The sequence below is a fragment of the Giraffa tippelskirchi genome, chromosome X (genome assembly GCF_054371585.1).
Source record: "Giraffa tippelskirchi isolate mGirTip1 chromosome X, T2T-mGirTip1v1.2.pri, whole genome shotgun sequence".
NCBI lineage: Eukaryota > Metazoa > Chordata > Mammalia > Artiodactyla > Giraffidae > Giraffa > Giraffa tippelskirchi.
The window spans coordinates 57328405-57342420 of NC_137289.1; the positions used below are offsets into that span (position 1 = coordinate 57328405).

At 43.6% G+C, this 14016-nt stretch overlaps 2 protein-coding genes across 2 annotated transcripts in view; both read left to right on the plus strand.

Moving 5' to 3' along the window:
• Positions 1–4612, plus strand: part of BTK (Bruton tyrosine kinase) — a 31459-nt gene extending 26847 nt beyond the window's left edge. The window contains exons 16-19 of the mRNA XM_081565693.1: positions 622–686; positions 1272–1390; positions 1909–2066; positions 4116–4612. Of these exons, the coding sequence (XP_081421819.1) occupies positions 622–686; positions 1272–1390; positions 1909–2066; positions 4116–4187 (414 nt within the window). The 3' untranslated portion in view covers positions 4188–4612. The remainder of the gene's footprint in view (positions 1–621; positions 687–1271; positions 1391–1908; positions 2067–4115) is intronic.
• A 1174-nt stretch (positions 4613–5786) lies between these two features.
• On the plus strand, positions 5787–8509 carry TIMM8A (translocase of inner mitochondrial membrane 8A). The gene is made up of 2 exons (XM_081565694.1): positions 5787–5986; positions 7483–8509. The coding sequence occupies exons 1-2, from the start codon at positions 5855–5857 to the stop codon at positions 7642–7644; spliced, it is 294 nt and encodes a 97-aa protein (XP_081421820.1). The 5' UTR covers positions 5787–5854; the 3' UTR covers positions 7645–8509.
• Positions 8510–14016: the final 5507 nt, after the last annotated feature.

Genomic DNA, 14016 nt, shown 5'->3' on the forward strand with positions numbered 1-14016 from the left:
ACATTTCACACTAAATAATTGAATTTACAGCTTCTCATGAAGATTGACATCATCTTGTATCACCAGACCCATATTCTCATAGGCCATGTTAACTGTCGGCCTATAAAATATGGGCCTGGTATTACAAGATCGTCTAGCTGATCACAGGAAAGTGGCTGGCCTCCCTTAGACCAGACACTTTCCTGACATCTCCACCTACCCACTTCAGTCTATCACTTCCCCTGCCTGGCCTCCTGGGGCACATTTATTTCAGCCAGGCCAAGGCAGAAACAGCCCTAGTCCTGCTGGTAGAAAAGCAGAAAACAAAACACACTTGCCTTCTGTTCTCCCTTAATTCTCTCGACATTTCAATGCAGGAAGGGTTGTCATGGAATTATCAATGTGAGTGAAATCATGCTGCAAGTCCTCAGGGCTTTACTTATGACTTTACTTATTATGGGGGTTGCTCTATATGTGATGGAAGTACATCAAAATTCCTCAGTGGCATCAGCTGACTCCTGTTAGGTGGGAAGGTGTCTCTAGGTAAAGGAGATGAGGCTTCCCTCCCCTGGTGGGCAGAAGCTTTGTGCCTTTAACCTGTGCACCAAGGACAGAGTCTCACTGGTATCTGTTGCACTACAGGCAGCTCGAAACTGTTTGGTTAACGATCAAGGAGTTGTTAAAGTATCTGACTTTGGCCTGTCCAGGTGAGTGCAGTCTTTTTCACCTTTCCCTCTAAAAGTAAAACTGGCACAGGTACAAATGTGAGGTGACACTGTAACTTTTAATCTTCTCCCTTTCCCCCTATAAGTCTAGTTTTTTCCACCATCTTTCTATACCTTTTCTTTCTCTGAATGGTTTAAGTCACTTTTCATCCTTTTGTTTTATTGTTATAGCCCTCTCTTCTCCTTTCTCCTTTGCTCTTTTTTTAAAAGCTAATTTCCCTGATACTCTGTCTTGTTCTGTTAATCCTGTTGACTTGACTCTGTCTCCTTTCCTAATGAGCCTAATTGCCACTGTTGACAGCAGAATTGAAGGAAGGGAAGGATGGGGAAAGAGAAAAGAGGGAAAGGAGTACCTATTAGACCTATTCCACTTCATCCTTGCTGAAACTATATCCAATCAGGAAAGCTAAGTTGGATATGAAAACAGGAATATGTTAGTAATGGCATTTGTAAAATACACTGGTTGGCCTGTAGTATTTGTGCAACTCTTATGGCTCTGCCAAGATAATTTAAGCAAGTATCAAATTCTCCAAATTGTAACAGCAACAAGTCCTGAATTCTTTGCAGGTATGTTCTGGATGATGAATATACAAGCTCAGTAGGCTCCAAATTTCCCGTCCGGTGGTCTCCACCAGAAGTTCTTATGTATAGCAAGTTCAGCAGCAAATCTGACATTTGGGCTTTTGGTGAGTGGATAAGATTACATGGATTATACAGCTCAAAGGAAAAGGAATGCTGTGGGGAAATTCACACTCTGCAACCTGCACAGAGAGACTGTTATTTGTTCTTGCTTTCATTCATCTCATCCTTAGGGAATCGGGCACCACAGGGGTTTCTGGGGATTAAAAACAGTAAAGCAGACATGATTCCTGCCTTCTTAGAACTTAGAATCTATTGAGAGAAACAAACAATTCATTCAGTATTCCACAGCTTCTGAATACTAATTATGTACCAGGGACTCTGCCAGACCCTATAACCACAAAGACAAATAAGATGCTATCTCTCTCCTAGAGGAACCCTGATTCAGGGCAACCCTGATTACCTCCAGCGTACTCAGTAGTATAGCAGAAGTTTGAACAAAATTTTAAAAAAGCCTGGGGGTGGGGTAGGGGGTAGAATGACCTGAATGTAATATTTGAGGTTGATCTAGGAACACTAGGATCCCTCCTGCCCAGAAACAACACATTTTTTTTTCATTTTCTAGGGGTGTTGATGTGGGAAATTTACTCTCTGGGGAAGATGCCATATGAGAGATTTACTAACAGTGAAACAGCTGAACACATTGCCCAAGGCCTACGTCTCTACAGGCCTCATCTCGCTTCGGAGAGGGTATATACCATCATGTACAGCTGCTGGCATGAGGTAAGTGTTTTAGTGGGACCTCTTAAATTATTTCCTTGAATGTACTCTCCCATGTAGCTGACCAAGCACCCATACCCTACTCTCCCTCGCCGTATAGCAACTGAGCACAGACAGACAGCTGTACGCGTTCTCAAACCCCAGCCTACATCCCAATCCTTTCACGGCCAGACATTTTTCCAGGCCCACTCCAATTCTTACTAGAGGATCATTAGCAGGCCCCAATACCATCTCGGCTTTAGGGAGAGGGGTGTCACGGGGCCATGTCACCTAGCATAAGTAGGCATCCAGAGGCATCCAGATAAGTGTATGGACATTAAAAAAGAAAAGTAATTAAAATTTGTGTTCATTTCTTTGGGAGTCATTGGCCCTTTCTTCTACTTGACTAACTGCACACGTTCTCTGGCTGTGGTCCTGAATGAGATTTTTTTAAAAATGCTAACACCTGAAAGGGAACTAAAATAGGTAGTTCTTGTGGGTTTTTTTAATACAGAGCATTATGGGATATGTGGGTAGATGTGGTATTTTGAAAATAAACAGCCTGTCCCACTATTATTAAAATGCTTTGCTGCTCTCACCTTGGGTTCTTCCAGGGGTGCCTACTCCATTTTCAATAGATCCTTGGCAACCTTAATTTGGCAACCTAAATCTCTAGTAGGAAATGAGTGCTCAGGTCTTAGTTCTGCCCCATTAGTAACAGGGAAAGACTGACAGTGTCCAGCAAGCACGTATGTGAATCTGGAGCCATCCTTGTGGGGTGAAAAGTAGGCATCTGGATCAGAGCATGGCTCTTTTCCCTTTGACAAATGACTGAGGTCACAAAGAAAGTGTGGAGAAAGGGAGAACCCCAAGAGCCATTTCCCTTCTCTCTCCTGTGCTGGGCAGGATTGAGGGTAATTGACTCTGCTGCTCCCTCCCAACTAGCACATCCTCACTCTGCTAGTTAAGTATTTCTCCACAGCCTGTTAACGCAGTAGTCATGAAACTGCAATCACATCAGAATCTCTGGGGAACTCGTAAAACTGCAGATGACTGGGCCTTACCTCCAGAGATTCTGATTAGGTATGTCTAGAGTGGGACTCGGGTATGTCTTTTTAAACTTCCCAGGAAATTCTGATACTCAGTTAGGTTTGAGAATCACAGATTCAAAGGAACAAGAAGTTGATGACTTTTGGGTTCTGATGGATTGAGACTTTTCTTGCATGAATATATCTTGAATCACTCAATACCTCAGGGGCTTATGGACCATGGCTGTCACAAAAGGCCTTAGTCTGGAGGCCAGATGGTGGTAATAAGAGGTCCCAGGTGCTTAGGATGCCTGCCCAGTGAAGCAGCTCCTGCTCTTGACATGGTCATTCCTTTGCTAATTTTGGCTTTAGGATGGTAGGAACAAGTGGTTGAGACCAAACAAAAATTATCACAGCTTATAAATGGCACCCCACTCCAGTACTCTTGCCTGGAAAATCCCATGGATGGAGGAGCCTGGTAGGCTATAGTCCATGGGGTCGCTAAGAGTCGGACACGACTGAGCGACTTCACTTTCACTTTTCCCTTTCATGCACTGGAGAAGGAAATGGCAACCCACTCCAGTGTTCTTGCCTGGAGAATCCCAGGGACGGTGGAGCCTTGTGGGCTGCCGTCTATGGGGTCGCACAGAGTCGGACACGACTGAAGCGACTTAGCAGCAGCAGCATAGGATTTCAGTTCAGTCAACCACTTAAATTTGTTTGGTAGCCACTTGAGGGTCCCAAATAAGAATGCGTTGGTGTGATGAATTTGGCTTTAGTTTTAATCAGTGTTTGTGAGAATAATTTTCAAAATTTCCTCACCACATTAATAACCCGAGTTACTAAAGATTTAAAGTGCACAAAGACTTTATGGAATACTTCTATTTCTCCTCTCTCTCTCTCTTTTTTTTTTTTTTGATAATCTACAGGGTATGCTACTGGGCATATAGTACAAATTTCATAACATTTGCTGTTTACTCATTGTGTTTCCCTTGAATTCTGGACTCTAGCCCGCTATAACATTCTATTTTTTCTTTGGTTTTAGAAAGCAGATGAACGTCCCACTTTCAAAATTCTTCTGAGCAACATTCTAGATGTCATGGATGAAGAGTCCTGAGCTCACCAATAAGTTTCTTGGTTATACTCCTCTCCTCCACAATCTCAATTTCACTGTCTCTGAGGAAATCCCAGGCCCTTTGTGCCCTTGCTGAATACACAAAGGCCCCTCTCCACATCTAGGAATGCCTTTCTGTCTCTTCCCTGGGATAGTATTAATACCTTCTGAGTAAAGGCCAAGGAATTTTTGTGCCTGGTATTTTCCCCCAGAGAGGAAATTTCCCCAAAGTATTAAAACAGACTGAATGTGGGATGGAATCATTTGGAGGGAGGGAGGGATGTAAATAGCCTCACAATGGGGGTCTTACAGCTCTTTGGGTAGGCAATAGAGCATGGGGGGAGGGAGGTAGAACTTGGCAGGAATAAAATGATGTCATAAAAATGGAAGGGGAGGGTGTTTTGATAAAATAAAATTACTGGAAAGCATGAAAGTTTCTTGCTATTTCGATTAATCATGCAGCCTCCCTGAAGCGCCCTATCTCAGTGTTCCAGGAAACTGCTGTGTGGGATTGGTTTGTCACATTTCTCCTTTCAGAACTCCACGGGATTCTCCACGTTTAACCCCTCTGTGTTAGTCGCTCAGTTGTATCTGATTCTTTGCGACACGAGGGACTGTAGCCCCAGGCTCCTCTGCCCCTGGAATTCTCCAGGCAAGAATACTGGAGTGAGTTGCCATTCCCTTCTCCAGGAGATCTTATCCACCCAGGGATGGAACCCAGGTCTCCTGCATTGCAGGCAGATTCTTTACCATGTGAGCCAGCAGGGAAGCCCTTTTAGGCCCTCTGGCTTTTGGTAGATTCTGCTTCTGAATCAGGTGGTGGTGCTGGTTTAGTTGCTAAGTCGTGTTCAACTCTTGCGACCCCACGGACTGTCGCCCGCCAGGCTCTTCAGTCCATGAAATTTTCCAGGCAAGAATACTGGATTGGGTTGCCATTTCCTACTCCAGGGGATATTCCTGACCCGTGCGTCTCCTGCCTTGTAGATGGTCCGTTGTATTGCAGGGTGATGTTTTACCGCTGAGCCGCCAGGGAAGCATCTGAATCAGACAGTGATCACAAACCAGAGCTCACACCCTGACACGCGGTAGGCATTGGATATCATCGGAATGAATCTGACAGGTGGAGACAAAATCTGCCAGCGCCACTTTTTGCTACTTCGCGGGGTGGGGGGGTAAATTCCATTAAAGAACTAGAGCCAGGGGCCCAGGACAGCAAAGCTACGGGCCCAGCAGTCCCTGCCGAGCACCAGCGGGGAAAGCTTGGGTCAATTTGGAACCCGACTGGGGCGGGGCTGTTGGGTCGGTCGGGAACGGGCCACATGGTCCGAAGTAACTTCCTTTTTTTAACCTTCTTTCTTTTCTTTTTGAAATAACGTCTCGACAGCGCCACGGAGCTGGCGGACAGTCCTGAGACCTCCGGTCGCAAACACGGCGCCGCCGCGGGGTCGCGCACGGGGCGGAGCGAGGCGCGTAGACAGCTGGAAGGAGCGCCCTGAACCCGAGATGGGGTGGGGGCGGGGGCGGGCCCCCGCACAGGGCCGCGCGCCCGCGCAGTGCGCTCGCGGGGCGGTCCCAGAGGCAGCGGATTGTGGTTCCGGTTCCGCCGCGGAGACACGTGAAGGTCGGTGAGTTGCTGTGGAGTTCGTCTCCGCACGCGTGACCGCCCTGGGATGGATTCCTCCTCGTCTTCCTCCGTGGCGGGTTTGGGCTCGGTAGACCCGCAGCTGCAGCATTTCATTGAGGTGGAGACTCAGAAGCAGCGCTTCCAGCAGCTGGTGCACCAGATGACGGAACTTTGTTGGGTAAGGAGCCTGGGGCTGGGACCTGGCCAGTGTACCTACTTGCCTGTCCTTGCCTCGCGCAACTCGCCCCGACGTCTAGGATTCGGGGAAGGGACAGGACCCGGCAGCACCCCTTGGTTTCCTTAGGTTCCTCAGGCCAAACCGGGAGGGAAAAAGGGTGACTCCACTTCTCAGGGGGAGGTGTCGCTCCGGACCTCGGCTTTGTTAGTGCAGAGGATTGGGTATTGCAGAAGACTTATGCTGTTGTCTCAACCAGAACTTTAGGCATTCAAGGTTGAAGCTACCTAGTGCTAGTCACCAGGACTGATGAGCGCCCCCACTATTGGTATTTAATGTTCGGCATCCTGAGTCCCAGAGAACCAGTGAATCTCCCGTCCTTGCACTCCTCAGAGTTTGCCTTGATTACTTAGTTTCTCTAACCGTCCCTGCTGAGGAGTGGCTCTAACCCACGAACCAAAAAAGTGGAGTAATCTCTACCAACATACACACTTTTTTTGCCTTCTTGTTGGATTGTTGTGTAATACCAAGCCGTTTCAGGTCTGAAGGTTGAGGAACTGAGTATGCCCTGTTAGGGGACTTTGGCAAAAGGGTGGAAGGCATTTGCAACTTGGAATCAAAGTGTTCTCTGGCTGCCAAGGACAGCATAACTACTCTGCCTTGACATACAAAATTCACAGAATTCAGAAGCCAAGGATAAATTTCCTTGGAAGTGGAAAGTCTGAGGCTTGTGTACACAACAGAAGAATGAACGAAATTCATTTGAGTTATAAACTTATGGTATCGCTGGACTCTGACCCTTAACAAATGATTGCTTAGCTCCCATCTGCCTTGAACTAGAGTGGTTTGATTCTTTTAAATATCTGGTTCGTTACGTTTGGACCAGGCGGTGGTGTGGTTAAAGACTCCTTTAAGAATCTGAAAGCAGTGGGCACTTTAGGAAAATTCGTACAATTTTCCATTTGTCTTGAGAGAGAGGATTCAAGAGCCTCTGGCTTAAGTAGATACTACAGAATCTCCAGTCATAAATACCTTTTTTCCTTTGGTAGCTTTTATGGTGTCTTGCTGCAATGATCTATCCTTTCACCCATTTATCCTTCAGTTAATTTAAAGGCACTTAATGCAAGCAGCATTGTAGAGTTGTAACCAAATTCAGCGAAGGGTTAACTTTCCTTGTATTTTGCCCTTTGTCTTGCTCTGTAATATCTCAGCACCATCATTTTCTGACCCTGTGACTTAGTATCTCTGTGCCACAGCTTCCCTCTTTGTAAAATGAAGATTAACAATAAACAGAATCTGTTCCATATGGTTGCTGTGAGAATTTAAGGCTGTGGAAAATTGCCACAAAGTAAACTGCTGAATGTGAACTATCATTAACATATCAGATACTGTTTTTAGGTGAAGTTTTTCCTGTAAGCAACAAGAAGCTCCACCTCCTTTTTTTTTTTTTTTTTTTTTGGCCAAGTTCCCTTTGTGATTCTGTATCTTGTCCTGAGCAGGAAAAGTGCATGGACAAGCCTGGGCCAAAGTTGGACAGTCGGGCTGAGGCCTGTTTTGTGAACTGTGTTGAGCGCTTCATTGACACAAGCCAGTTCATCTTGAATCGACTGGAACAGACGCAGAAATCCAAGCCAGTCTTCTCAGAAAGCCTTTCTGACTGACCTCAGCATTACCTCTTTGGAAAAGGAATGTAGTTCAAGAGATGAAGAGCAGTTGATGAGATAGTTGAAGAAAAGACTATGGGGGAATTGGCCCCCACCTTTGTCACTCTTGGGACATCCTGTCATCTGAGAATGAACAAAGACCAATTTTTGATGTGGGGGATTTGAAGGTCAGATGTATTTGAGGCTGTGTTTTTTTAATGCTAATCTTGTGAAAACAATTGACAGATGAATGGAAAACTACCAGATGCATATTACTGTTTGTGGGACGATGCTTTTCTTGTAGTCCCATTAACTGCTTCCTATAATTTTAATAGTGGAATTGCTCTATAATTTGATATTGGGACCAGATAAGTAATAATCTGTTATTTGTGTGGATTCATTTCAGATTTTTGAGGAGATCAGTATACATCTTTGTGTCTCTCAGAAATGGCAGCAGTAGGGAAAGAGTAATTTGGTACTCAACTGTAGGCCTCCTTATCTAGTGTTTAATTATCAGTGCTAGAGAAAATATATTTCAACTTTCTAGATTCTCTGTCTCCTTTATACCATGATTCACTTAAATATCTGTATGACATATGATCTTGATCTAGTACAGGTTGCCTGAGAGTCTAGAGGCCTTTAGTTAAGGGAATCTAGCCAGTGAACATAATTTTCATACTAAACTGCCACAAGGAAGAAGTTAACTTACCCTGTATATCAGGGTTCAAAAAAATTTAACGATGTGCCTCAATGAAAAAAATTAAGATTTGGGCCAGTCAGAAACTAACAGCAGTATCAGGTCGAGGTGCATGCCTAATGTAAATCAGTGTAGTTTCCATTTACTGCGTCTTTTAATCACTGAAATAAAAGCTACAAGATTCAAGTCTGTGACTGAGAAGGCTTTCTATTCTGATTATCACCTTCACCCTGGAGAGATTTGGTTCCAAGTGGGCTGGTTCCAAGGCTGAAATGTAGTCAGCCTCGGTACCTGTTCTGTGCAAGTTATGGCATGGTATTACAGTGACCCCTCACCTTTCTGAGAGAAAAGAGGGCTTTGAAATGAGATGGAGGGGAAGGAGTTCAGTACTGAGGGTCAGTTCCCTGAGTGTAGTGGAAGAGATTTTTGAGACTGGATCCCATTCCTCTTACTTCACATCCTAGTGGAATGGAGTGTAGACCTAAATTGGAACTCTTGTTGGGAGCCTCTAGTGCCAATCCGTGAAGACTGGGAAATACACATTTCTAGAAGCCTCTAGTCCCTGCTTAACTTCCCAGAATATAGGCACTACAAGGAAAGTTTGAAAACTCCAGAAAACACAATAAAATAAACATTTAAGTACTTACTCTGCCACACACCGTTTTGGGGACCAGGATGTCAGCAGTGCTCAGAAACAGTCCCAGCCTTCATGCAGCTTCTGTTTTAGTGAGGGGAGACAGGCCACAAACACATCCGGATGTCAATATAAGGAGTGCCATGCAGAAGAAAAAGAGTAAGCGTGTCAGGGAATGTTTGTGGGGCATTGTTATTTTACCTAAAGATGGTAGGAGAAGGCCTCCTGGGGGAGGTGACCTTTCAGCAGAGACCTGAAAGAACTAAGTAACCAAGCCATGTAGGTATCTGAGAGAAGAACATTTCAGGTAAGGGTGATGCCAAGTCCAAAGGCCCTAAGGAGGGAACCACATGCTGTGACACCAGTATAGTAGAAGAATCTGAAAGTCAGTGCGGCTGATGTAAAGTGAGTAAGGAGGATAGTAAGAAATACATCAGAGACTGATTGAAGATGGGGCCTGGGGACGTGCACTGATCATTTTTTTGGTTCAGTCACTAAGTAGTGATTCTGTGTAACCCCATGGACTGCAGCATGCCAGGCCTCCCTGTCCCTAAATGTCTCCTGGAATTTGCCCAAGTTCATGTCCGTGTCCCAATGGAGGAAGGACTGGCAAACCAGTCCAGTAGTCTTGCCTGAAGAATTCCATGGACAGAGGAGCCTGGTGGGCTACAGTCCATGGGTCACAAAGAGTTGGACACAACTGAACAACTACCATACACATGTTTTTTTTTTTTTTTTTACTGTATCATTTCTTATTTTACTGTATCATTATTTCTTATTCTTTATTACCTTTGGACGCAAACGGATATGTCTGTTCTTACAAAGTAGTATTGCTTGCTCAGCTAACATAGTAAGAAAGTGGGTCTGTCAGATTCAGGCACTACACTTGAGCACCACGTATATGTTCGCTGCTGCTAGACAGAAGGGGAAAGAAAAAGACCATTTGCCCACATCCTCTTGGACGTTAAGTCCCAGAGCAACAATTTAAGCTCTTGTTTGTCAGTCTCAGAAATTTTTTTCAGAACCTTGATAGAAAGGATACTATCAGCCCTAATGACACTCAAAGACCTCATTTCAAATATTGAGGGTAGAAAATGCAAACCTCAACTGTAAAACAAGAGGGCTGGATTAGCAGACTTTTCCTGAAACGAAAAGGGATCTAAGATATAAAATAGAAACACAAAGCTGCTCTGGTGGTGGGGGTATCTGGAGGTCTGCTTGTGTCGTCCCCCTCCCTGTGCAACACCTCCCCCTGGTGACTAAGGCACTGCCTCTAGGGTTTACTCAACCATACTGTGGACCTCTAGGGTTTACCCAAGCATACTGTGAAAACTGGAACCAGACTACCCCTAAGGCCCTTGCCCATGAATGAGCATCAGGGATAACTGATACATGGAAATCAAGCAAGAACTTGGTATTTATGCTAACAAATCATGAGGAGTGTGAATTAAAAAAACAATTCAGTAAACCCCATGTAAAATAGCCTTTACATGGAAAGCAGTCGATGGTCCTTTTTTAACCAATTTTCCCTTAGTACAAAATTTTGGCCTAGGGAGATTTTAATCCAGTCCTCCCAGTAGGACTTTTAAGATTCTTGATTCTCTCAGCCTCATTTTTTTGCTGTTGGCATTTTGCTGGACTCAAAAGAGGTTGATGGAGAAAAGTCTGGTAACTTTCATTTTCATTCCATGGAGGAGTAAGGGTATTGTTTAGATTTATTGATCATAGACAATAGGGGCTTCTCTGGTGGCTCAGATGGTAAAGAACCTGCTTGTAATGCAGGAGACCTGGGTTTGACTCCTGGGTCAGGAAGATCCCCCTGGAGAAAGGAATGGCAACTCCAGTATTCTTGCCTGGGAAACCCCACAGACAGGGTACAGTCCATGGGGTCACAAAAGAGTTGGACACAACTGAGTGACTTTCACTTCGCTCACAAAAGACAATAGGTATGGACCAAAAGGAATATCTTAAAAGGTATAGAGGAAAAACGGCCAAGAGCTGTGGAAAGGAAGCCACAGGAGGTACCACTAAAGTTGTTGAGGGCCATAGGCTGCCATTTCTTGAAAAGAGGTCATGACAGCAGTAAGGAAAAGGAAATGCTACATTGGAATGACTGCATAGGTACTGAAGATACCCAAGGCCCTGTTCAGATAGTTTATCTGAATGCTTATACAAAGCACAAGACAAATAGTATCCAGCCCAGGGCTGGTTTTGTGATTGGCTTCCCTAAAACAAAGGGTCGCAAAGAGTCAGACATGACTGAGCAACTTTCACTTCAAGGCAATGATGTCCAAACTTGATACCTGATACAGAAAGTGAGCCAACAGAAGAGCAGATGCAAATACACACCAGGAGGTTACTCTGGTTACTCTGGCCATGCTGAGGTTCCACTGTGAAGACAAGCAAGTAGAACTGATAACTATATACAGGGCCAAAAAAGATGAATCCTGCAATAAAAGAATTACTGTTGTTAGCATTTATATAAGAAATGCTAAAGCAACTTGACAATTAAATCATTACATTCTTAATACCCTAACAAGTGAGCAGCATTTGAGCAATTAGCTGTTTAATGTATGAATTAAAATGTGTGTATCTAGAGCTATGTCTTGGAAAAATCACTCAAAAAGGAAAGCCTGTACAATATAATTATGCTGCACAGAAATGCATAGAAGGGGCAATTAGGATATGGCAAATCAGGATTCAGATGTACTGACCAGGAATTCCAGATGAACAAAAGGGCCAACAGAATTTTGAGATGCACCTGCAGTATAATGATAATAATAGCTATGCTTTAGTGAAGTTATGCCTACTATTTGCCACACATTGTACTAAGTATTTTATATTGGATCATCTTTTAAAAACAATTCTGAGTGAGAAGATCTATTATACTCATTTTACAAATGGAAAAGCTGAAGTTTGGAGAAATTAACTTACTCAAGGTTACAGTTAGTTGGTTGTAGGGTTAGGATTTGAACCCAGGTAGTTTGACTCGAACTCATAGTCTGAAATACTGTACTAAGCTGCCTCCTAAAGTGTTAAAGATAGGAAGTAATGTTCCTCTAGATGATGGGGCCAGAATGCTGGGAACATTTCATTCTAGAAATAGCATGGAAGAGTGGAAAGAGCCTAAGTTTTAGAATTAGGCAGAACTGGGTTCAAATCTTGACTCGGCCAGTACCTGTGTCCCATTGGGGAAGTCACTTAACCTTGGATCCTTAGTTTCTTCGTTAAAAAAAAACTTAGATGGTAATGCCTGCCTTACAGGATTGAAAAATGAGATTACATGTAAAGCCCTTGACAACACTGTAGATACTTTAATGTAGCTATTATTTATTATTATTCAGAACTGAGCATCTTTTTACAATTTTAATTATTTTTTATTTTTTGGCTGTGGCCAGTGGCATGCATGATCTTAGCTCCCCAACCAGGGATGGAACTCCCTGCATTGGGAGTGCAGAGTTTTAGCCACTGAACCACCAGGGAAGTCCCAGAACTGAGCATCTTTGATAACCCTAGCAGAGTTGTTGTCTGGGAGAAGAAGAGAAAAGCAAGGCGTCACTTCATGAAGGTAACTGATGAAGTGATAGAGCTAAAGGAGACTGTAATGTTAAGTTTGAGTTTTATCTTGCAACCACTGGATAGCTGTTGGAAAATTTTAAAGTGGAATAATATGATATTTGTGCTTGTTTCATGACAGAAGTACTAAATGCATGTTATTAAAAGTTTCAAACAATATAGAATTGCTTAGAATAAATGAAAAGCCTCCCCTTACCCTCATATATACCCTTAGAAAGATCATTTTCGCAGCTCTATGTTAGTTGGATTAAGACTGGGAGAATAGTAAGCGTATTTTGCTAGTTCAGGCAAGAGGCTGGAGGATTGAATTCAGAGTGAAAGTAGGGGTGGACAGGTGGGGACATTTTAGAAATATGAGAGAGCTATGAGGAGAAAACTGGAGTAGAGAGGGAATAAAACATGATAGAGAAAGAGGTAGGGGATAGAAAAATGTGCCAATGAGATGATGCCTTGGGATTCAAAGGGGTGCAAAAGTGACTGAGAAGAGAGGAAGATAACAGAACTTATCCTGTTGAACAGGCTACAGAAAGCAAGTTATACAAATGGTCATTCTCAGTGTCTGGGTAACTAACCCATGGAATTTCTCGCTGCCCCCAAACTTAAGGGACAAGTAAACGTTTCAAAGGAAAAGTTAGAAGCAAGCTAAGAGAAAAAAAATACCAGTTGAGTTTTAACTCTATATTCTGATAAGGTAAGGAAGAATGAGTAGAAAGACAACAAGGAAAAAGAAAAAGAAGAGGTTGAGGAGTCAGCCGTACAGGCATCCCTCCAGGGGGATTGGTTACAGGACACACATACCCACCCCTGCAGAAAGTAAAATCTCCAGGTGTTCAAGTCCCTTATAGAAAATGTAATATTTGCATATAATTTACACACATCTTCCTATATACTTTAAATCATCTCTAGATAACGTATAATGTGCAATACAAGGTAAGTGCTATGTAAACAGTTGCCAGAATGCAGGATGCAGAATGCAGAACGTTTTGGATTTTTTCCCAAATATTTTCAATCTGCAGTTGGTTAAAATCCACAGAAGCAGAACCTGTGGACACAGAGGGCCTACTGTTAAACTGTACTTCAGACCTGGGGCTTCCCAGGTAGTTCACTGGTAAAGAAACAATCTGGCAATGCAGGAGACATGGGGTCAATCCCTAGGTTGGAAGATCCCCTGGAGCAGGAAATGGCAACCCACGCCAGTATTCTTGCCTAGAGAGTCCCATGGACAGAGGAGTCTGGAGGGCTACAGTCCATGGGGTCACAAAGAGTCAGACATGACTTAGTGACTAAACAACAACAAACTTCAGATCTATAGTTATTTCTTTATAGCTTAAACCATTTGCTACATAACGTGACTGACCTGTGTACTAAAACAGTATTGTTCAAATTAAAAATCTCAGGTGGTCATGATATTGCTGGATGTACCTTGACACTACAAAAGAAACATCAGCATGGCCTAGTTGCTTTTCTGAACACCTATCCATCA

Coding starts and splice junctions, on each gene's coding strand:
- TIMM8A (XM_081565694.1), top strand. CDS start 5,855: ATGGATTCCTCCTCGTCTTCCTCCGTGGCGGGTTTGGGCTCGGTAGAC. Junction 5,987..7,482: donor AGATGACGGAACTTTGTTGG/GTAAGGAGCCTG, acceptor TGTCCTGAGCAG/GAAAAGTGCATGGACAAGCC.